Source organism: Paramormyrops kingsleyae, chromosome 24 (assembly GCF_048594095.1).
Source record: "Paramormyrops kingsleyae isolate MSU_618 chromosome 24, PKINGS_0.4, whole genome shotgun sequence".
In the NCBI taxonomy this organism is placed as follows: Eukaryota; Metazoa; Chordata; class Actinopteri; order Osteoglossiformes; family Mormyridae; genus Paramormyrops; species Paramormyrops kingsleyae.
In genome coordinates this window covers 14868011-14890021 of record NC_132820.1, presented here as the reverse complement: position 1 = coordinate 14890021, position 22011 = coordinate 14868011, and the positions used below count along the sequence as shown (strand labels likewise).

The window sequence follows — 22011 nt, the reverse complement described above, 5'->3', positions numbered from 1 at the left end:
CTCCTGGTACCACCCTGTAGACCAATGGTGCTGGATGTATATTTGCATAGCATAACAGTACTGTTTTTGACGTAATAGATTTTTTTTTTAATCCACCACGATTGTGATGAATAAGGCAAGAGAACAAAAACCACCAAAATGGCTCTTGCGTTCCAGCCAAGGACCAGGGGGGGAGATTTAACTAGAGAAGGTATTGGTTGGGAGTAAATTGCTATGGAAAGCCAATCATTTTGTTTCTTTTATAAGTCTGCTCTTTCCAGGAAGACCATTTGGCTCTTCTGTATCTTTACAAATGAGATTACTTCAGGTATGCAAGAAAACACTGCCCACATCATTTAACATACAACAGACACCTCAAAAATACAAGTGATGAAATGTGGTAAAGACTAATATCAGTGCCATACCAACCTCGATCGTGGTGGGATTCTAAAAATTAAGCTTAATGAAAATCTGAATATTGTGATTTGATTTGTTCTTCTATCTCAAGTTGTGGTCTAAACGCAATGAGGCCACCACCCATTATATCTGCTTTAGCAGAAATACACTCCTTCAGCCCTTCTAAATAATTATGTGATGCAGTTTAACAGAGCCTAGCTTTATAACCTGTGTTTGGTGCCATACAGTTCACGCACTTTCATACTACAGAGGATTCTCAGCACAGTTTTTTGATTATTATGAGCTGAATTGAAATAAAACTTGCATAAAAAGAAAAAAGGCTATATTGGTCTAAGTCTTTCTTATTATGGTGGGTTAGTAAAACACAGCAGTTGAATGCCCAAATGAGTTCAAATGAGAGTACATTAAAATAGGGCAGACATGGGCCACCCATTTTATACTTGTGTGCCACCCATATGGGCTTGCAATTTAGGAAGAGGTGGAGACACGTTGTCCTAACATTCTAGGTTGTAAATTGAACACTATAAGAGTTAATAAATATTAACACTGTAAAAACAACACTATGCGCTAGGGCCTACCAGGTCTGACCGGCTTCCTCCCCCGCCACCTGAGCCAACTCATCACCAGGTGGTGATCAGTTGACAGCTCTGCCCCTCTCTTTACCCGAGTGTCCAAGACGGAAGGCCGCAGATCAGATGATACGATTATAAAATCGATCATCGACCTGTAGCCCCGGGCATGTTCGTACCATGTCCACTTATGGACACCCTTATGCTCGAACATGGTGTTCGTTATGGACAAACCATGCATTGCACAGAAGTCCAATAACAGAACACCACTCGGATTCAGATCAGGGAGGCCGTTCCTCCCAATCACCCCCTTCCAGGTCACACTGTCATTGCCCACGTGAGCGTTGAAGTCCCCCAGCAAAACGATGGAATCCCCCCGCGGCACGCCAAATAGCATACCACTAAGGGAATCCAAGAAGGCCGGGTACTCCGATCTGACATTTGGCGCATAAGCGCAGATGACAGTCAGAGACCTATCCCCGACCCGAAGGCGCAGGGAAACAGCCCTCTCGTTCACCGGGGTAAACTCCGTTGTTAATGCACCGAGCTGTGGGGCCACCAATAGCCCCACCCCAGCCCGGCGTTGCTCACCCGCCGCAACTCCAGAGTAAAAGAGCGTCCAGCCCCTCTCCAGGAGATTGGTTCCGGAACCCAAGCTATGTGTTGAGGTGAGCTCGACTATATCTAGTCGATACCTCTCAACCTCACGCACAAGCTCAGGCTCCTTCCCCACCAGAGAGGTGACATTCCATGTCCCGAAAGCCAGTTTTGTCAGCCGGGGATCGGACCGCCAGGGCCTCCCTTGGCCGCCACCCGATCCACAATGCACCGAACCCCTGACATTCCCCTTGCGGGTGGTGGGCCCACCTGGGGACAGTCCCGCGTGCCTCTTTCGGGCTGTGCCCGGCCGGGCCCCACAGGCCAAGGCCCGGCCACCAGGCGCTCGCCAACGGGCCCCTCCCCCAGGCCTGGCTCCAGGGTGGGGCCCTGGTGACCCTAGTCCGGGCGAGGGAAACGGGACTTTGATTTTGTACTTTTTCATGAGGTTCTTTTGGATTGCTCTTTGTCTGGCCCCTCCCCTGGGACCTTTTTGCCTTGAGAGACCCTACCAGGGGCTATTGCCCCCGACAACATAGCCCCCAGGTTCACGGAGGCACGCAAACCCCTCCACCACTATAAGGTGGCAATCCAAGGACACAGTCTAAGTCATAAGATTTGAGTCACAACCGGGGAGCAGGGAGGTGATGACAAGCCAGTGCTGACACTCCTTCAGATCGCCGGGCAACCAGTAGTAAGGCAGCTGGGCATACATGGAGGATGACACAGGCAGAATGGCGAGCAGGGTGCAAGGACGTCATGGGTAGTGGAGATGTTGCATGTAGCTGGATGTGCAGGATATCTTGATAATTTGGGGTCTCCAGGCAGCATACCCCAGTAGGAGAAGGGGAAATATAATGTGCAATTAGTCAAAGTAGGGGAGACTATAGGCAGTGCTAATAGTTAGGTGAGTGCAATATGAAGTGCAATGTGCAAGCTCCGGCAGATATGGTTATGGCAGCATAAGTGGGAATGCAGGCATGGGAAGTCCCTGAAATGTGAAGCTAGAGCGACAGCACTGTCAAATCAGTTTATCCAAAGCCAATGGCACTGATCCCCACCCAGCTCTACACCTCACACTATATGTCTAACTGGGAGTGAACAATTAGCTAAAGCTAGAACTAGAGTCCCTATAAGCTAAACTAAACAGGTGTGATTTTAGTCTAGACTTGAATATTCAGAGTGAGTCTGAATCCCGCACATCCGGTGGAAGACCATTCCACAGCTGAGGAGCTCTATAGGAGAAAGCTCTGCAGCCTGCTGTATACTCTTTCTACCTTACATTAGGTACTAAAAGATATCCCGCGCCTTGAGAACGAAGCAAGCGTGGAGGGTTGTATGAGGTCAGCAGATCAGTAAGGTATTCTGGTGCAAGGCTATTCAGTGCTTTATAGGTTAATAGCAGTATTTTATAGTCAATCTGAGACTTAACTGGTAACCAATGAAGGGAGGATAAGACTGGTGTAATGTGATCAAATTTTTTAGTGTTTGTGAGAACTCTGGCTACCGCATTCTGCACCAGCTGAAGTTTATGTAAATATCCAGGCGGGCAACCAGAAAGGAGGGCATTACAGTAGTCCAGTCTGGAAGTTATAAAGGCATGTATTAATTTTTCTGCATCATGAAGGGAGACATCTTCCAAAGTTTCAAAAGCTTGGCTATGTTCCATAGATGATAAAACGCAGTTCTAATAATACTTCTTATGTGAGCATCAAAACATAAATCTGAATCAACTACTGTAGAAGACCAAGATTTCTAACCACTGTGTTAGGTTGTGTAGGAAGGCCACCGATGTTGAGGTGGTTAAACTTTATTTCGTGGAGCCTTGGGACCAATTACCAGTACTTCTGTTTTTTCTGTGTTTAACATACTGTAAGGACATTTTTTGCCATCCAGCACCGGATATCAAATAGACAGTATGCTGCCGTCGCACTGCGTTGCCAACCAGTCAGCAGGACTAGACAGCTAGCTAACACTTGAATGGGTGGTTGAAATCCCAATAACTCCGCAAGGCATCCTTTTCCTGTGTGATTTTTCAACATCATTATCACCCTCATCATTTTGTAAAACTGCAATACAATACAAAGGTACATAAATTTAACATAAAATACGTAGTACAGGATTAATACATCTGTTACGTATATCTTTGCCATTATCTTTAGCCTACAAACACAATCACGCAAGCTAGCATAACTTAACTGCTAAGAATATAAATCTCAGATATCCTTCAAAAAAAAAAAAGACTACGGAATTTAACGTAATTCAACTAAGGAATAACAATCCAACATAAACGTCAATTTACAGACAAATAATGTCCGGAGCTTAAGCGCTTGAGATGGGAGTTTGCCAGTGTTCAGCTGCGTCCAAAACTTGTGATCAATGCCGTACGTTTCACTAGACTGGGAAGTACGGAGAAATTACATCCACGCAAATGTCCAGAAGGTGGCATTCCCTCCCAAGCCAAGCCAAACTAAATAAAAATCAAACCCAATCCAAAGCTTCCCTAAGAAAGGCAAAATAGACAGTCTGTGAACAGATATATATAACTGTGAAACTGTGTTCGTCCTTTGTTCCCAGAAGGCATGCTTCAGGAGGGGGGGAACTGTCACGTCCGGCCTCTCACGTCTACCTGACCATCCCATCTCCTCCATGATGTGGCCTTAACAAGCCACACCTGTCACTCATTTGTCTTACCTCTCATTTCTACCCTTATGTTAATCACTCCAGCTGCCTCATCAGTTTTGTATAAATGTGCTTCTCAGTCTTGTGTTTCTCAGACCAGTCATTGTTGTCATACCTTATTGTTGCCTGGGTCTTCCTGTTTTTATCCACCGTGATCCCTGTAATTCCCAGTTTGTTCATCCAGTTCAATAAACATTTTGTATCCCCAACCACACCTGCTCCCTGAATCTTTCATCTCGGTGGTCATGACAGTGTAGCTATTTTAAGATTTATTGATTATGTGGTTTCATTTGCAAATGGCAAATGAGACCTAAAGGAAGCTGTTGTAACATATTATTGGGTATGGGATTGTTTATATTCCTAATGAATTTTGACTAATTCCCATTTCCAAGCCCAATGTCTGTTCATTTAGCACACAAACCTGTCAGGGTCAGCCCCTGTTGTCTCACTCTGTGTCCCTTCCCCGTTTGACCAGCAGGCATTGCTGGTCATCCTGTCCTTCATGTTAGTCTTTGTGTTTTCCCCTGTTCTCTGTTGGCCTCATGGCTCAACAAATTTGAGCATCCAATTGTCTGTGTGCCTTTCTGTCCTGTGTTTGAATTCCACCTCCTTTGTTTTTGTATTTTGCTCCCTATTGTTTCATTTGAGTTTCTCTAGTTCTTGTGTCTGATTTTGTAGTTGGTTTTTGTTTTGTTCCTTGTGCCCCTGCTTGTGGCTTTACCTGTTTGTAATTCCCTAGTGCTGGTCATCCTGTCCTTCATGTTAGTCTTTGTGTTTTCCCCTGTTCTCTGTTGGCCTCATGGCTCAACAAATTTGAGCATCCAATTGTCTGTGTGCCTTTCTGTCCTGTGTTTGAATTCCACCTCCTTTGTTTTTGTATTTTGCTCCCTATTGTTTCATTTGAGTTTCTCTAGTTCTTGTGTCTGATTTTGTAGTTGGTTTTTGTTTTGTTCCTTGTGCCCCTGCTTGTGGCTTTACCTGTTTGTAATTCCCTAGTGTTGGTTTCTGTTTCCCTGTTTCCTTGGTTAGTTCTTAGTTTCCCTGTTTTGTTCCTTTGAGTTTATTAGTTTCATCTGAGCCCCGTTTCCCTGGTCTCTGTTAATTAGTCTCACCTGTCCTGTGTTAGTCTTATTACCCAGTTTGGTTTCTGTATTTAAGTCCCTGCTTCTGTTCTGTTCCCTAGTGGTTTGTTGATTGTCTTAAGTTTTGTGAGTTTAGATATGTATTCTGTTTACCTGCCCAGTTTTTGTTATTTAGTCTTTGTTTATCCCCTTTAGTTTTTGACCCCTCATGGTCCTTTTGGTTTTATTGTGTTGGTAGTGTTTTCTGTTTTGTTTAATAAATCCCTATCTATCTCTTTGAGCCGCAAGAGGGTCGTCCACTTTTTCTGTGTGCACTATGCCATGTTCTCGCACCCGAGCCGCCCGGATCCTTGACACAAACCAATCTCATGCGATACCTCCAAGTTAAAACCTCCTATTGATTCAGTGCCTTGGGGTCAGATTCTTCTAATTGGTGCAGTTAATGCTGGAAAATAGAGTTGATGAATTTGAAGAAGATCTATCTTCCGTGGTAACATAACAAGCCAAGCTGGAGCAGGATACTGGGACACCAGCCTGATCTTGAAGGTAATATGATTGTCTAACTCTTCATTTCTTGGTGTAAGACTTGTGTATCCAAATGCCTTTATATAATGTTCTTCCTTGAGAGGAGAGAGGAAATTCTGTTTTCGTGTTTGCTCTACATCACCTATTTTTAATTTCATTGTGTTTCAGTTGGTAGTTGTTGTTGTTTGTGCTTCAAGAAAGGACTGACTTTGCTGCATGATCTTTAGTTTAAACCTGTGGAAGACCCACACAACATGGCCAGGACATGCAATCTCCAAGCACACAGCAGAGTTCAAACCTCAACCTAGAGGTTGAAGATGCAGTGCCAGCCACTGAGCCACCCTCATGATGTTCTTATTGCCATTACCCACAGGACATTTGGGACTGAATTCATTTTCCGTGACATGAAATCACATTGCACCGATCAACCCCATAACCTGATTCTTGATTAGTGGGCTGGATCGAATAACCATTAAGTGATTGGTATCCATGGAAAATAAAAAATAATCAGCAGTCACACCAAGCTCAATGAATTCTCTCCCCACCCCCCTTTTATTATTTGCTGTTAAGTACATTATCCTTGTATTGTTTTAAACAAAAGTGGGCCACCTGAGCTGAAGACTTCCTCACCAGTAGCCATCAGGTTATATCAGTTTGAGATGCCTGCAGACCTGGATAAGCAGTTAGAAGATGAACGACATCATGTGTCTTACTTCCAGTATCGCACTTACCAGGTGAGGGTGGCTCGAGGTGGACACCCTCTCTCCTCCTGTTTGACACCATGGGATTGGAACACACAGCAAATGGAGGGGTGAACACCTGAAGATATTCAAAGCATCCTGAAGGGCTACATAAGAAAAACTGATGCTGGTGAAATCCATTAATGATAATGAACACAAACCAGTTAATTTAATATGCCAGATATGGTCGTCCCGTTTCTCCTCCCCACTTCTCACCCTGGTGTGTTTCTCCCTTCTCCCTGGACTGCTGCATAGTTTGTGTCTGTTTAAGGGGCTGAGAACCCTCTGGGCATGGAAATAAATATTTATGAACCTCAGCTTAGCCACCGTTATCCGTGTGACTAGGCGTATATAAATGCTTTGAACTCGTACTTTCATTTTCACAATCGCCTGGAAAACTGCAGCTTTTGAGGGTCGTTTGGAAAAGGTTAGTTTGTCTATGTGCATTTCAAAAGTATATGTAGGCTAGTAAAACCCATAACTCATTAATTTTGTCTTTCTATATATATATATATATATATTTAAAGGCATTTTTGGGTGGAACATTAAATTCCTGCTATTCTCAAATCACGTCATTCTTAGCGAACTCATGTAGATGTGTAGTTGGATTTCCACATCTGTATTGAAATAATGACTTATTCAACCAAGCAAATACCTTTTAAATCCCAAGTGTACCTATAATTTACCTTGAATACCGTTATCTGTGTAACTATATAAAATACTTTTGAATTCCTACTTTCACAGGAGTCTGTATAAACTGCAGTAGTGGAAGAGCCTTTGGAAAAGGTGAGTTTGTTCAAAAATATTTGTATATTTCAATTGCGCACAAAACGTAAGTAACTCATTTAGGGTTTTTTTGAAATTTGGGCTAAACGATGTTTTTTTTCAAAAGTCTTAATTGCCTGGAATTGGCAGCTACTGCTGTTCTCCAAACAATCTCATTCCTGGGGAACTCATGTAGATGTGTAGAAATATTTTAACATATGTATTAATGTAATAACTTGTTGTAGGATTTTTATAACTGTTACATAGGTACCAATGGTACTTGTATATATTTTGTATATATTTTTTCCTTGTAAAGAAGCAAAACTGATGTTGGCAAAATGCATTACACCGGAAAAAATTATAAGTAATGCAAATGAGTTTAATTAATAGGCAAATACCAGATATAAATATACAAGAATACATTTGACTAACCCTTTACTTTAAAGCAACTTCTAAGACAAGGTGTAAATACCTTTGTATTTAAATTAGGCTATTACACAGCACTTGATATCAACTGAAGTATACGGTAACTCTGGAATAAGAATTAATACAATAAGAATTTATGAACTGTGGAATTAAAAACATTTTGTCTGTGACTACACAAATTTAACTCCTATTTTGAAATATTGATTAACTGCATAGTGAAAAACATCCTGTCTGTAACTATAAAAACTTATTCTACTCCTACTTTCACTTTCACAATGATCTGCATTGCGACGGTCATAGTTTGTCCAACAAATAGAGGCCAACATATATATTTCATTAGCGTACAAAATGTAGCAAAATCCATATCTGGTTCAATTTATGGTTCTGTGAAAAGTCCAGTGTAATGATATTGAGGTGTTTTTGTGTGGAATTGAGTTTCCGTTGTTCTTAAACCGTGTCAACTCATGCAGATACTTAGAAATATACCAACATATATATTAATATTGTAGCGTGTTTAGGAATTGTGTTACAGATGTTTTCTGTGGGCATGCACCCATCGGGGGGAAAGAGTGTGGGATGAGTGGAAGGAGCTGGTGAGCCCATTGGAGGGGGGACCCACGTACCTTGTTCGGACTGTGCCCGACCAGGCCTCATGGGTGCAGACCTGGCCACCAGGCGCTCGCCATCGAGCCCCACCCCCAGTGGCTGTGGCCCACAACAGCCAAATAAAGTTTGTTTTCGGTCACTTCCTCATTCCCATAACAGGAACTTTACAGTGCTGTCAGAAGTAAAACTGCCATTGCAAGCAAGCTGGGTTTCGCTGCTGTAGTCCATATTAAGGTCGAGGAGGATGACCGCGGGTATGCCTATACTGCCGTGGCGCACCCATCTGCAGTGGTCAAGAGGGAGCCATGTTTGTGCACTGTCACTGGCTCTGAAGTTAGCTACCATTTCGTGCCTTGTCTGGGGGGCATGTCACCAGCCGGAGGGGAGATTCAATGCGTCAGTGAAGAAGCAAATAATGATGGCTGCGCCTGTGGAGTGCATAAGGTAGTTGGAGTAAAAACGGCGAAGTATTCCGGTAAATCAGACTGGGAAGCTTTCCATGCGCACTTAGAACTGTTAGCATAGGCGAGCGGCTGGACACTGGAACTGAAAGCTCTCCAGTTTGCCCTTTGTTTAAGCGATGATGTGCTGTCCTGCTTGCTGTTGCTGGACCCGAGTGACTACGGCGCGTTGGTCGGTGTGCTCAGGTGACATTTCGGGCAGTGCTACCACTCTGAGCTCCTTCGGTCTGAGCTGCTTAACCGTTGGAGATTCGCAGGGGAATCTCTGCGATCCCTGACTAATGATGTTGAAAGCTTAGCCAGGCAAGCTTACGCACACATGCCGCCGGATGTGCAGAAGGAACTAGCCTGCAACGAGTTCGTCAGGGCTCTTTCTCCGGTGGATCTTCGTTTCAACACGCAGCTCGCTCGCCCACGGACCCTGCCTGATGCCCTGGAGTTAACAATGGAGAGGGAGATGGCAGTGCGGGCAGCATTGCAGGGTGCTAATTCGCCACCTGCAGTTAGGGCAGCCAGGGATTGTGTGCAGATGCCTGCCTGAGTGGTGGAGATCATGTGGTAAAGATGAGGCCACCATGTGGCCAGTGAGTCAGTGAAGTGGCAGGGGGATCCCAGGCAGGCAGCCCGGGGGCATGTAAGCAATCATGCCAAACCAGCCCACATGGTACACCTCAGCATGAGCCCCTGGCATGCCCCACACAACCTACCTTGAGACTGTGCTGGGAGACACTGCAAACCTTCTGGCAATAGCATGTATTGATGCACCATCCTGGAGGAGTTGGACTACCTGTGCAACCTCTGTAGGGTCCAGGTATCATCTCATGCTACCAATAGTGACACTGACTGTAGCCAAATGCAAAACTAGTCAAAAAACAGTCAGAAAAGATGAGGACGGAAAAATGTCAGTGGCCCCCACCTGTTAAAACATTCCTGTTTTGGGGTCGTCTCATTGTTGCCCCTCTAGTGCACCTGTTGTTAATTTCATTAACACCAAAGCAGCTGAAACTGATTAACAACCCCCTCTGCTACTTAACTGACCAGATGAGTATCCAAGAAGTTTAGTTTACTTGATGCTATACTCTGATTAATAAGCGTTCCTTTAATTTTCTTGAGCAGTGTAGTTGTAAACTCAGCCTATAGAGCAATGCAGCAGTCTGGGGAGCTAGGAAAACACATTGAGGACTTTGACAATGGGGAGGGGAGGATGACCAGCAACATCTGCTGGCCAAACGGGGAGAAGACATGAAATGCTGGGACAGACAGGTGCAGACCCTGACACACCAGTTCATTCACGTGGTTTCAGCATGGGACTTAGTGAGCGGAAAATTCATGTCTTGCTTTTTGAAACTTTATTTATTTATTTTTGTGCTTGTTTATTTGTATGTTAATTTGAAAATTTTTAATCTGCGGATGCAGAGGGCAGAGTGTATACAAGAATCCATTTGACGAACCATTTACTTTAAAACAGCTTATAATATAATATAATTTGTGAATTCCTTCATTTTGAAATTAGGCCTATAGCAAGTCATTTTATCCCAGCTTATGTATGATAAACCTGAAATGAGAATTTCTGCAATATTACACCAAAATATTTATGAACTATGGAGCGAAAAATACATCTGTGACAAAACAAAATGTTTTAACCTCTACATTAGAGTATTTATGAATTACAAAGTGAAAAACATAATGTATAAAATGACTTGTAACTTGTTCACATAATGGTTCTGTTAGAAGTCCTGTTACACTATATCTTTTTTGAGACGTCTTTGGCTGGGATTGGCAGTTACCCTTGCTCAGAACAAATATTTATACAAAAACATATTCTAGAAATATGGACCATACTTTGGCCTGTATATATCCATTTTTTGTTTAAAAAAATCAAAACCGATGTCAATGACATCCATAAATATAGAACTGGGGTGGCCAATCTTATCCGCAAAGGGCCGGTGTGTATGCGGGTTTTCGCTGCACCTCCCTAATTAGATTGCTAATTAGAGGACTGATTGGTTGAATCCTCACACCTGGGTTTGAACAGCTGACCTACAGGTTATCCCAAAAACCTACATACACACTGGCCCTTTGCGGATAAGATTGGCTGCCCCTGTTATAGAATATAGAAAATCCTCTACTTACAAACCTTCAAGATGCCAATTTTAAAAGATGTGAAGGTGCATGTCCAATAAATTAAAAATCGTTTAAATAATTTCAAAATTTAGAATTGTGCTGGAATTTCAAATTTCGCAGCAGCGTATAAGTTAGTTCCTATCTCCCTCTTTCTTCAGCCGAAATGAGTGATGCATATAGGAAATTGTTACATTGTTAAGATAAGAATGCTTAATACCCATGCATCATTTGAGCCTAAATTGTCTCAAAAGAATATTTAAAGGGGAATGCATTATTTGGTGAGCCTGATTTTATAGCTGCCTATTTTTGTACTTTTGCGAGGGTTTGAGGCTGGCCTCAAAATATGTAGCATTTAACATTTATGTTTCTTGGTTTATTCCTGTGTAATGTATTGGTCTATTTCTGTACGGTTCCTTGTCTTGCTCCAAATCAACTGAGTATATTGAGTATGTATAAGGTATATTGTTAAAATGGCTGCTTCACATGAGCTATGGAATGGTGTGTGGCTCAGCCATTTAGAACTCTGTGTCATACGCTTTGTATTTTCCCTGTTGGATTTTTGATCAAGACCCCAGTTTCTCCAGCAGCAGGTGGACCCTGCTTTCTCAAATGTGTCACTTTAGATTAAAGAATCTGCTACATTCATTAATACAAATAAATAATCTGCTCTTGAGCATAAGGAGAACACATTTTTTTAAATTGGACAGGTCTGGAAGTTGGTGTTTGGAAAATGGGAATTGGAAGCAGTACCCCCTTACCAGAGGAGCGTAAACCCGAGGTCCTTAATGTCCCATGGAGGAATGTTACGTGGAGCAAAAGGTATGAAGCCTATTTTTATCAGATATAATTGACAGCTTTTTTCACTATCATCATATAATTTTATGCATATATTTTTAAAACAACCATGAGAATTGTAACTCCTCCATCCCGCAAGCACACACACACCTATAAACATTGGGCTGTGCGTGGCCGTGTGGGTTAGGTCACTAGCTGATATCTGTCTTTTACCATATTTAATCTGTCTGCTTATGCCATAATTGTTAATGGTCTGGTGTCATGGTGTTTCCACTTGTAGCAAGCTGTGCCAACACAAATTTCATGGTACAATAATGGTTCTGATTCTTAAGATTCAGGGGCTGGTTGGATAAAAATACCTTAAGATTCTCCTTAAATGTACCATTATCCCACTTATGAGTGCCAGCAAGTTTCACCCTGGGCACTGGCAATATTAGACAGAAGTACATCGGTTATGGAACTAAGTTTTCCTTTGCAGAAACATGCAAAAGTGCATCTAATGTAACTGAGATACAAGAATAATTTCATCTGCTCAATTTTTTCATCACCAACTACTTCTGTTTCCAGTACTTCCGCGTATCTTCCAAATTAGCGCCTGTACTTGTCAACCATTCAGCAAAGTTTATTGCCGTATGCCCCACTCACTTAGTTCAGCGAACAGTTCCTACTTGTAGTGAACACAATACACGAGGGGGAACAGTCCACGTTTTCATCAGATAAGGATGCAGTGGGGAAGAATGTATGATACTTCATTAACTGGTTTCAGTAACAATTAGCTAATGAGATAAAAGGAAGCTATAGTAATATGTTATTAGATATGGGATTGTTTATATTCCTTATGAATTTTGACTAATTCCCATTTTCAATTCCAATGTTTGTTCTTTTAGCACACGAACTGATCTCAAGCAATACCTGCATGATTACAAGCCCACTATTGATTCAGTGCCTCAGGCTCGGATTCTTCTAATTGGTCAGATCCAAGCTGGAAAATCGAGCTTCTTCAACTCCATCAACTCTATCTTCCGTGGTAACATGACAAGCCAAGCTAAAGTAGGATACAAGGACACCAGCCTGACTTTGACGGTAATGCGATTGTCTAACTCTTCATTTCCTGCACTGTAACAAATTGATGTAAATTTACAGGATTTTTTTTACAGTTTCCTACTGTTTTTTTGAAATACTGCACATTACTGTAAAAGAAACAGCATCACTGTGATTTACAATATGTAACTGTAAATATTGTATTTACAGTTTAATACACCACAGTATACAGTATTTAACTGTAAATCGCAAAGGCTTTTGGTATTTTCTCTACACTGAAAAAAATGAAACATTGGATCAACTTAAAATATTACTTCATTTTTTCACACTTAATTTTTTCAAGTCAGTTCAATTTAAAGTAGTCAATCTAATACACAGGTGTCAAACTCCAGTCCTGGAGGACCGGAGCCCTGCACATTTTTGGGTTTCCCCTCATTTAACACACCTGATTCAACTCCTTGTGCTAATTACCACACAGTTCTTGAGCTGAATCATTTATGGTGGAACAGGGAAGGGACTAAGCTACACAGGGCTCTGACCCTCCAGGACTGCAGTTTGACACCCTTGCCATAGAGTGTTAAGACAATGAGTCTCCACTTCCACATATCTGCCCCATTGTAATATGCACACAAGAAGTTATGAGGATCAGAAGAGCCATCCCAGATTTACTCACCATCATGAGAAAGACTCTGACCAAAAAGGACCTTACAACTTTTTATTATTTTATTTTGAAGTTTTGCTGTTCTGACTGATCTTGGTAGTTAGAGAGCTGTAGTCTTGGTGGTTTTTCTGCTGACATGTGATTTTATAGCATGTTGGTATCAAAAAATTGGTAGAGGAACTCTTGGAAACATATTGGATGACTCTCCTGATTGTTATATATTTTAATTCTTTGGGGGTGGTTTTTGATTGCCAGTCCTGCCCTTGGATGATTAATATATGCAGAAAGGTGTTAGGACAGTTGTGATACCCTTTTCTGTGCAGCTCCTGGTACCACCCACTCCCCTGTAGACCAATGGTGCTGGATGTATATTTGCATAGCATGAGACAGTACTGTTTTTGACTTAACAGATTTTTAATTTTTTTTTATCTACCGCGATTGTGATGAATAGGGCAAGAAAACAAACACCACAGAAATGGTTCTTGTGTGTTATCTTCTATGGTTTAAGTAGGATAGAATTTGGTTGAGAGGAAAATCAGTTTTTTTGTTCCTTCTCCAAGCTTGGGCTCTCTAGGAAAAGCATCCAGGCCTGTACAATTGAGAAGATTTCTTTGTGGATACACATATATAGGACTAAAATGCACTACTCAGACCAATTAACATACACCAACACAGGCAACCCGGAAAAAGTGAGAGCAACAGGTGGTAAATATTAATATCAGTGCCATACCATCCTCAATCGTGGTGGGTTTCTAAATGAAACTCTGAATATTAAATGAGCAAAGTGATTTGATTTGTTCTTCTATCCCAAGTTGTGGTCTAAAAGCAATAAGGCCACCAACCATTATATCTGCTTTAGCAGACACACACTCCTTCCACCATTAAGCTGTCACCTTTTCGCAGCACTGCTAAATAATTATGATATGCAGTCTAACACAGTCTAGCTTTATAATCCATGTTTGGTACCATACATTTAACTCACTTTTACACCACATGCAGTTCTCAGGTGAACATGACTGGTTCTTAACCTGATTGAAAACACATTTTCTATTATGCTTAAATGAGAAAAGGCTATGTTGGTCTGAGTCTTTCTTATTATGGTGGATTAGTAAAACACAGCAGCTGAATGCCCAAATAAGTTCAAATGAGTGCACATTAAAATGGGGCAGATATGGGCCACCCATTTTGAGCTTGCAATTTGGGAAGAGGTTGAGACACATTGTCTTAACACTCTATGGCAAGGGTGTCAAACTGCAGTCCTGGAGGGTCAGAGCCCTGTGTAGCTTAGTCCCTTCCCTGTTCCACCATAAATGATTCAGTTCAAGAGCTGTGTGGTAATTAGTACAAGGAGTTGAATCAGGTGTGTTAAATGAGGGTGAACCCAAAAATGTGCAGGGCTCCGGCCCTCCAGGACTGGAGTTTGACACCTGTGTATTAGATTGATTACTTTAAGTTGAACTGACTTGAAAAAATTAAGTGTGAAAAAATGAAGTAATATTTTAAGTTGATCCAATGTTTCATTTTTTTCAGTGTACTTAGGATATGGAATGCTATGCTGTTTTGTTCATCATCTATTTTTTGTGGAATCCACAATCATCAGGTATTGTAAACATTCTATTTATGCAGCATTCGCCTTTTTCAGATGTAAATTAGATAATCAACACACTTTTGAAAACAATTACTCACGCATTTTAAAACCGTTCTGTCGCACTTTATTGCGTTTGGTTAAAAAAAAAAATACAGTAAACAGTACAAAATCACAGTAATAAACTGTATATCAAAATACAGCAATGTACTGTAGTCTATTTCTACAGTACAAATACTGTAATAAAACAGCATTTTACTGGCAAAACTGCTGCCAGTAATTTACTGTAATTTTACATGACAAAATTTTACAGTGTGGTGTAAGACTTGTATAACCAAATGTATTTATATAATGTTAATATTTGGGTTTGGTGTTTGCTCTACGTTACCTATTTTTAGTTTCAGTCAATTTCAGTTGCTATTTGTTATGTTGTTTGTGCTTTAAGAAGGGATTGAATCTGCTGCATGATCTTTAGTTTGAACCTATTCAAAACCCATATAATGGAACAAGAACATGCAATCTTCATGCACAGAACCCTCAACCCTAGAGGGGTGAAGTTGCAGTTCCACCCACTGAGCCACCCACATCATGTTCTTATTGCTATTATTTGGTGCTGAAATTTGGTGCTGGAATTTATTTTCTATTATATGAAATCACATTGCACCGGTCGAGCCCATGATGTGATTTTTAATGATCATTAAATCCAGCCCACCAATCAAGTGATAGGTCTCCATGAAAAATAGATAACTAATCAGCATTAAGCTTGGTGATACCCCCCCCACCCCCCCATTTTAATGCTGGCTGTTAAGAGGATTATCCTTGTATTGTTTTTTTTTAAATGGGCCACCTCAGCTGAAGATCTCCTCACCAGTGGCCACCAAGTTATATCAGTTTGAGATGCCTGCTGAACTGTATTAGCAGGTAGAAGATGAATGACATCATGTGTCTTCGTCCAGTATCACACTTACCAGGTGAAGGCGGGCCGAGGTGGACCACCTCTGGCATTCCTACTGTGTGACACCATGGGACTGGAAGCAGGGGAGGGTGGAGGGGTGAAAATTGAAGATATTGTGAGCATCCTGAAGGGCTACGTACCAGACAAGTACCAGGTAAGAACTGTGTATCTAACCAGGCCTCAAAAACAACTGCTATTTGAATACAGGAAATTAAATCTCACTCACTGTTTTTTTTTCCATAGATAATGTACTGTTGTTACATAAATGTCATATGAATGGACTCACATTACATTTTGTTTGAGTTTATTATCTCAATGCATGTCTCTGTCATTCACACCATTTTGTTATTTAGTTCAACCCTGTGATGCCAATGAAAGCTGATGACTGTCAGGCGTGCAGCACAATGGCTCTTAAGGACAGGATCCACTGTGTGGTGTATGTGATTGATGCCAACACAGTTGCAATTCTGAACCCAGGAATGAAGAATAAAATTGATGAAATCAGAAAGAGAACTGACTTGGCAGGTCAGTGAGTGTGGAGAACAGGGAGGGAGGCGGCATCTGTGACTGAGTGTGTGTTGTGGGGCGATTCGGTCTGGAGGTCAAAATTCATAAACAACTATTTTGTTTTAGTGTTCTAATGTGTTTTATCACCTGCATTTCCTGAACCAATAATAATGCTGAATAATCATTCAGTATAAGAGTAAGCTCACCCCTGTGAAGTAATGACTTCATAATAATGTATTTGGATATTCAACTTCAACCTTTACTGTACAAGTTCACTTTCCTGGAATGGAACTTAGCAAACAATGTTTTCCATAGCTTTTGCAGAAACAGTTCTCATGCTGTAACTGAAGGAGCTCCTGGATGCTCCTCCACACAGAGTTGCTCCATCTGTAATAAACTCGAGGGCTTTGTTTCACATAGAGCCGACTTAAGGGTTGGGACTGAATTTTGGGACACAGACATGAGCTGAGTTGAGCACATGTGGATTCAGGAAGGGCAGAGTGATGCTGGCAGGTGCTCCTGAGTAAGACAAACATCAGTGTGGTGACTACTAGGAGTTTGTTCAAGAAATTCTTCACCTGATGACGGCTTATTCCATAAAACATAAATGTGACTAGTGAGACATTTCTGTTGATGTTTTTAGATGTTCCTCTAATGGTGCTACTGACCCATGTGGACGAAGCATGCCCACATGTGGAAAAGGATTTGAAGAATGTGTACCGCAGCTGTTACATAAAGAGTTTGGTGAGTATCAGGGTCTAACACTGGAATCAGTCCTAAAAGTTGCACTGACATATCAGGACAGTATTGGTGGAAACCTGCAGCAGGACTCTTGACTGGGAAAGGAACCTGAATTTCTGCAGCAAAAATATGCAGCAGAATAAATGGGTGAACCTCTCCTGGAGTCGACACCTTATCGTGGTGGAGGGGTTTGCGTGTTCCAATGATCCGAGGAGCTAAGTTGCCCGGGGCTTTATGCCCCTGGTAGGGTCACCCAAGGCAAACAGGTCCGGGGCGATGAACCAGACGAAGTGTGGCTCAAAAGATCCCTAATGATGTATAAAATGATGGAATCACGGTTTCCCTTGCCCGGACGCGGGTCACTGGGTCAACTTCTACCTCCGGCAGAACTTCTCCCATGTCCCGGGGGAGGCAGGGGACATTGAGTCCGAATGGGCTATGTTCCGCGCCTCCATTGTGGAAGTGGCTGACCGGAGCTGTGGCCGTAAGGTGGTCGGTGCCTGTTGCGGCGGCAATCCCCGAACCCGCTGGTGGTCACCAGTGGTGAGGGATGCCATCAAGCTGAAGAAGGAGTCCTATCGGGCCTTTTTAGCCTGTGGGACTCAAGAGGCAGCTGACAGGTACCGGCAGGCCAAGCGGGGTGTAGCTTCGGCGGTCGCTGAGGCAAAAACTCGGGTATGGGAGGAGTTTGGCGAGGCCATGGAAAACTACTTTGAGGCGATTCTGATCCACCATCCGGCGGCTCCGGGCGGGAAAGCGGTGCAACATCAACACTGTTTATGGTGGGAATAGGGTGCTGCTGACCTCAACATTTTGGGTCGGTGGAAGGAATACTTTGAAGACCTCAATCCCACCGACACGCCTTCCAATGCAGAAGCAAAGCATGGGGACTTGGGGGTGGACTCCCCTATCTCTGGAGCGGAGGTCGCTGAGGTAGTTAAAAAGCTCGTCAGTGGCCGGGCCCCAGGGGTGGATGAGATCCGCCCGGAGTTCCTTAACTCTCTGGGACCGGCGGTCCCGCCGGCGGGACCTGACAGAAATTTCGCCAAACCGTTTAAATAACTTTTTTTTTGTCATATACACATTTAAAAAACACCCTCAGAAACCTTAGATGGTCTACTTATCAAACATATATAGTTAGAAACTAAATATATTTTTACAGCTTCGTGATACGAATAGAAAGAACAAGAGTGACTGACTTAAGCGTCTGCGTCTCGATGCAGCTCTGATCGCCTTCCCACTTGCAAATCGCGCTATTCGCATGATAATAACATGATAATCCGACAGTTAGTATTGGGTGAAGAAATATGTGAATACGCCCATTGTGACCGAAATAAACAAGAGCACATGTCTGGGTAGTGTTTACACTGATTGGCTACATTATGGCACACGGATACGTCTCTGGTGCTGAAGCTTTACGCCAATGTTGCCATTTTCATCTCATACAGTACCTGTGTCCATGGCTCAGTGTGCTAAGCCTGTGTGCCTGTAATTACACGATCGTCGGTTCAAACCCAGCGTATTTAGAATGTGAACAGCGATCTTCAGCTGAAACCAGTACTACACACCCCTGATGCAAGTAAAACAAAGAAAGGTGGCACAGTTTGCTTTTTTACCTATTTAACCTAATTTTAAAAACTTTAATACTTCCGACAATTGAAGTTTTGAAAAGAAGACCGATTACGGATTTAGTCAGTGTTCATGATTCTACAGTGAGATTTCAGCGAGATATAAACTGAAATACACAAGAAAGATATGCGGTCGACGATGCCCTCGTCCCCAGAACGTTAATAATAGTCACTGCATCATATTTATCGCTTTCTATATTTATATGGTCACAGTTTTTCATTTTTCATTCCATCTACCAATAAACTGTGAAAGGGATTTTATTGTTGCTACTTTTCTTGTGTTTCAAACTGCCTTTCCAAAGTGATGGGTGTGGGGTCAGTGACATTCCAGACTGATGGGCCATTGACAGTATGCAAACTACTACAGGTGTGGGGACACCTATCCCATCAATATTCATTGTGCAGGCCACTGACTTTGAGAAAAAGAGTCACTCCAAAGTTCTAACACTTTAGTAATCAAACCACATAAAATTTCAGAATGTCTCTTTCACCTATGTGTAGCCAATCCCTGTGTCTATAAGCTTCAGAGCTCAAAAGTCTTAGCTAGAAATGTCTATAATGTGATTTTTTACAATTTCTCAGCATGTCTGAAAATAGGTTTTTGAAAAGTATATGTTTAAAGTTGATTTTAACAAAAAATAGAATAATAACATTTTAAGTGGTCTCAGATTATTGGTGCTGAGTTTGTGCTGAATAAAAGCACATGTAACACTTTGGGATAAATGTTTTTTAGATAGGTGAAATATTTTAAAATGTCAAGGCATGTCAGACTACCCCGAAAGTGGAAAAGAGGTCTCAGGTCCCAGAGCGTTAAGGCTCTGGATGCTGTGGGGATGTCCTGGTTGACACGCAACTGTAGCATCGCGTGGACATCGGGGGCAGTGTCTCTGGACTGGCAGACCAGGGTGGTGGTCCCCCTCTTTAAGAAGGGAGACCGGAGGGTGTGTTCCAACTCTTGGGGGATCACACTTCTCAGCCTCCCTGGTAAGGTCTATTCGTGGGTTCTGGAGAGGAGGGTCCGCCGGATTGTCGAACCTCGGATTCAGGAGGAGCAGTGTGGTTTTCGCCCCGGCCATGGAACAGTGGACCAGCTCTATACTCTCCGCAGAGAACTAATGACTACACTGAACTAATGACGGTGACCGGAAACAACTGATGAACACGGGGAATCCACATGGGGTTAATGAGGGGGCGTGGCACACGAGAGGAGCGGATGAACGGGGCATGACATAAACCCGGACAAACACGATGACCAATTGAGAGACAGTAGCTCACCTGGCTGGATGTTTGTGGTCTGTTGGAAGAAACAGAGTGAACAAGCAAACATCAACAAATGGAGTTAGAGGCAGGGATTGGGTCCACAGTCCTGGAGGTGTGAGCCTTTGGTTTGTTGGATTCAACTTGGAGCACAAACTTTTATCTTCAATACTTGTTTTCTAAAGCAACATATTTCCCAGCAGCAAAATCACTCTGTGCTTTGTGTGCAGTCTGCATGTTCTCACCATGATCCTGTTCTGGATATGTAGTTGACAATGAGTAGATCAAATATTTGTATTTGACATTTCATTGTACTCAAGAGCTTTACAACTTTCACTGTACATCTGCATATAGCAGCATCTGCTAAAGACAGATATATACCTTTTCATTTGGTACTTATTACAACCCTGTTTGACATTAATCTCTTGATACAGCTATTGAAAATATGCTTGAGGAGGAATGTATATGTGAACTGCATGTCTTTCTGCAGATTGAAAGAACAAGTAGATGTCTGGGCATTCCAATGTTACATGTGCTTCCTGTGAAGAATTACTCCAGTGAGATTGAGCTGAATGACACCTGTGACATCCTGCTCCTCAGTGCTATGAAGCAGATGCTCAACTTTGCTGACAATTACTTTGACGACTGTGAGGAAAACACAGAGTAGATGAGTTTCATATTTGGGGGCAATGTCATTGCCTCACTCTGTCCATGTTCCTGTGTTCTACACCACACATTAGGTCCTTCCTTCCAGTATACCTGCATTAGCCTATTTCTTTACCTTTCCGCACACACAAGTCTTTTCATAACCTGGACTTATAACTGTATTTTCACTTGGCTTTGAAAGATGCTTGCATAAATCCAGATATATAATATATAATCAAATACACCCTGTATCCCTACATTGGATTAGAAGTAAAAATGACTTGACGATTCCAGGATGGGCCAGTGTCTGTCTCAGTCTTAACCCTGGTTTGATTCAGTGTTTTATCTTTAGATTTCAAGTTTGTTTCAAAGTCTCTGTCAGTTTGATTACAGTTTTTCACAGTTGCTAAAACATTAAAACCTATTTTCTGAACCAAATTCTCTGTGGCCTGAACTCATTTTTCGAATCAAACACTCTTTTGGCCAAACTTCAAACACTGTTTGATTAGTAAAACTCATCTGCTCTTTTTTGCAAAACCTTTTACATATCCCCAGTCACTAAATACATTCCACACTGTGATACAATTGTGTTGCAAAATGGTAAACACTGGTAGCAATTTGTGAACACAAATCCAACACAGCTGTCATCTCTTGCACACAGTTGAACACACATGTTTCTAATGACCAATTAGGCAGAATAAAAGTCAGTTCACAGTGCATCGGTGGCACATTTCCATCCATCTACAATGGACAGAAACATACAGAGAGGCAGAGGGGGAAGAGCTCGTGTGAGAGGTGGTGGACGAGGAGGAAGGGGACAAGGATGTCCAAGAACAATCATTACTGATGAAATTCGGGCAACTGCTGTACTCTACACCATGACCTTATTCATGGGATGACAATAAAGGAAGCTGGACAAAGAGTCCAACCCAATTTCAGCGGGTTCTCTGTGGCTGGCATCATCCGGTTTTACTTGGCTCCTCCTTTGTCTACATCACCACCATTCTCACCAGAATCTCCATCGTCTCTACCATGATCACCACCTCTGTCATCATCAAAATCAGAATTTTGTCCTCAGCATTAGAAGAGTAATTACTGTCTGATAAATAGAGAAGTGAAATCATATGTCAGATTTTGTGGTAAATGTGGAATTATGTGACTTCTGTTTGGATGGATGGACCCACATGATCCCCTTCTGTGGTCCTGTGGCATTACAGTATTTT

The 22011-nt window shown here is 42.2% G+C and overlaps 2 protein-coding genes across 3 annotated transcripts in view; both read left to right on the top strand.

The window, feature by feature from the left end:
- Positions 1-6963: 6963 nt before the first annotated feature.
- The window catches only part of LOC111857288 (interferon-induced protein 44-like), a 56838-nt gene continuing 41790 nt past the window's right edge, over positions 6964-22011 (top strand). The window contains exons 1-5 of one of the 2 annotated variants that reach the window (XM_072706662.1): positions 6964-7018; positions 7336-7377; positions 11681-11792; positions 12656-12851; positions 16012-16164. In XM_072706662.1, coding sequence (XP_072562763.1) covers positions 11704-11792; positions 12656-12851; positions 16012-16164 — 438 coding nt within the window. In that variant the 5' untranslated portion in view covers positions 6964-7018; positions 7336-7377; positions 11681-11703. Of the gene's footprint in view, positions 7019-7335; positions 7378-8617; positions 8833-11680; positions 11793-12655; positions 12852-16011; positions 16165-22011 lie in introns of those variants that run through there. The other variant, XM_072706663.1, reaches the window with a different exon arrangement.
- LOC140582316 (interferon-induced protein 44-like) lies at positions 16368-21226 on the top strand. The gene is made up of 3 exons (XM_072706665.1): positions 16368-16535; positions 17161-17261; positions 20634-21226. The coding sequence occupies exons 1-3, from the start codon at positions 16376-16378 to the stop codon at positions 20808-20810; spliced, it is 438 nt and encodes a 145-aa protein (XP_072562766.1). The 5' UTR covers positions 16368-16375; the 3' UTR covers positions 20811-21226.

Bases quoted from the DNA above. Each gene is read 5' to 3' on its own strand.
- LOC140582316 (XM_072706665.1), top strand. From the start codon at position 16,376: ATGCCAATGAAAGCTGATGACTGTCAGGCGTGCAGCACAATGGCTCTT. The intron at 16,536-17,160 runs GTCAGTGAGTGT...TGATGTTTTTAG, and splicing joins AAAGAGAACTGACTTGGCAG to ATGTTCCTCTAATGGTGCTA. The intron at 17,262-20,633 runs GTGAGTATCAGG...GTCTTTCTGCAG, and splicing joins GCTGTTACATAAAGAGTTTG to ATTGAAAGAACAAGTAGATG.